Source organism: Arachis ipaensis, chromosome B02 (genome assembly GCF_000816755.2).
Source record: "Arachis ipaensis cultivar K30076 chromosome B02, Araip1.1, whole genome shotgun sequence".
Taxonomy (NCBI): domain Eukaryota; kingdom Viridiplantae; phylum Streptophyta; class Magnoliopsida; order Fabales; family Fabaceae; genus Arachis; species Arachis ipaensis.
In genome coordinates this window covers 3,877,713-3,880,229 of record NC_029786.2, presented here as the reverse complement: position 1 = coordinate 3,880,229, position 2,517 = coordinate 3,877,713, and the positions used below count along the sequence as shown (strand labels likewise).

The following is a 2,517-nucleotide window of genomic DNA, read 5'->3' as shown; positions in this document are numbered from 1 at the left end:
AAATATAATAAATATAAATAAAAAACCTAATTAATAAAACTATAATAATTTAATCTAGAATTAAACTTAATACATCAGCACATATTAATAGAGATGTGAAATTGTGATCCAAAAAAAGATGCGCATTGAAGTTATCAATACAATACACACTAGACTTGCTCACATCATTTTTCAAATCTTTTACCTCTAACCTAGTAATACACACCATTAGAGAATTCATTTTACAAAAGAAAAGCAAAAAAGACCAAATAAGACAAAAAGAAATTAAATAATTAATAAGAAGCTAATAAGCCACCATGGATCAATTTCAATAATTTTGACCTATACACTTGTTTGACCCTTCCACTTGTTAGCCAACTCCACAATTTGCTTTGTTGAAGCTCCATTTTCTCCAAGAGTTTTAGTAGCTGCCTCTTTAAGATCCTTCATTCTATGACGAAGTTTCTTTCCCTCTTCACCCTCCATTAAACTCTTCACAACGCTAGCAATTTCTTCTTTTTCCACCAACCCATTTTCCCCAATTTTTGGTCTCAATGCCACCTTGGTATCTTCGGTGACCAAAACCGCATTCATTTTTTGTTCAGCATAAAGTGGCCATGCAATCAAGGGTACTCCATTGACCACACTTTCTAAAATAGAGTTCCAACCACAATGGGTTATAAACCCACCAATGGACTCATGGGCCAAGACTTGGGCCTGTGGGGCCCAAGATGATACTACTAGGCCCATCCCTTTAGTTCTCTCAACAAATCCTTTGGGCAAGAAGTCAAAAGGGTCAGCTTGGCTTTGAGCATTGAAATAAGATGCATTTGCAACCTTGTCATTTGGACTTCTCACAACCCACAAGAATCTTTGTCCACTTTTCTCCAAACCTAGTGCCAGCTCATCAATTTGGGCACTAGACAAGGTCCCACCACTTCCGAAACAAACGAATAAAACACTGCCACGTGGCTGGTCATCCAACCACCTCAAACACTCGTGATCTTTATCACCGGTTCGACCATTTTCAACATTCACCAATGGTCCAACCGGATAAACCGGAGGCTTACCTGATTCCGCCTTTTGTAGCTCATTAAGAGCACCCGGTTCAAGTTCAAGGAAACTATTCTCTATAAATCCGGCTGCCCTTTTAAACCGGTTTACATGGTGGAGTAACCACTTGTAGGCTTCATCGTTCCGGTCTTGAACCGGATCTGTCAAGTCCTTTCCATGAACCGGAACACATCCCGGAATTTGAACCGGTTCAATTAGATCTCTATATTCACCTTGAACCATTTGGTCTAATTGTGGTAAATAGAAGGAGAAGGACAAGAGCATGGAAGTTGAAGGGTAGTACACATAAGAGGGAATGTTAAGGTCATCGGCAACGTCGAAGGCGTCGGTGCCGAAGAGGTCCACGACGAGGGCAGATACACGGTGGCCGGAGGAGGCGAGGGAGGCGAGGGTACGACGTAAGGAAGAAAGGGAGCGAACCACGGTGAGAGAGATAAGAGGCTCAATCTTGGTGTCTGAAGGGAGGTCAGAGAGGGAAATTGGAGGGAGGAAAGTGTGGGAGATGGTAGCCGGGAGGGAGCGGAGCACGGTGGTTTGCGCGGCGGAAGGAGGGCCGTCACAAGGGATGATGAAATGAACATTAATAGTATTGTCATTGTGGGTAAGCCTTTTGGCAAACTCAATCATTGGAATAAGGTGTCCCATGCCAGGACTTGGCATCATAGTAACTAAGGTTGTTGTAGATTGTTGTTGTTGGTTTTCCATGATGTTGTGTGTGTTGAATACAATTGGCAATGGCGATTGTGAATTATTGTGTATGTGATTTGGGTTTGGAGATAAGATTATGGTTTGAATGAGGGTGAAAAAGAGAGAGAAGGGGATTTTATAGAGTTTTTTGTGGGGTTCGATGATTGATGTTGTGACATATGAAACTACGTCGTAGTGCTTACATTATTTTATTAGTCACATGCGTACTATACAAGTGCATGAATTTAATTAGCCATCATCATAATATATTATAAAGAAAAAGTCTAGGAACCAACAACTTTGTTAAATTCTGGCCAGCATGTAACCAGCAAAAAAAAAGTGAGCCATTGAATGAAATTTCACACTAATCTCACACCATTAAAATCATCATTGATGACTACTTGATAGCTATAAATCACAAAAGTTACTGGTCCTAGCATTCCTCTATTATAAATACATGTATCTGCTGCTTTTTTTTTTTCCCACATGTTTTGTTCTTGGCTAAACTACAAGAAAGTGGTTGTTGACCTTAATTACGTAAGATATGTGTGGACAATATTATGCAATAATGTACGTGAGAAAGATAATAACAAAATCGGATGTTTCAATTAATAGCATAATTAACATAGTATATTCTTAAAAATATTTTTTAATTTATTACTAATAAAATTATCATTTTTATTATTTTAATTACTTATTATTAAAATGAACAAAATTTTATATTATTAATAAGTAATTATTATTATATATTAAACACTAATTTAAATTTTATAAATG

The 2,517-nt window shown here is 37.9% G+C and overlaps 1 protein-coding gene across 1 annotated transcript; it reads right to left on the bottom strand.

The window, feature by feature from the left end:
* LOC107623422 (hydroquinone glucosyltransferase) lies at positions 102-1,861 on the bottom strand. Its single transcript, XM_016325675.2, has one exon. It carries the CDS (start codon positions 1,756-1,758, stop codon positions 322-324), a length of 1,437 nt encoding a protein of 478 aa, XP_016181161.1. The 5' UTR covers positions 1,759-1,861; the 3' UTR covers positions 102-321.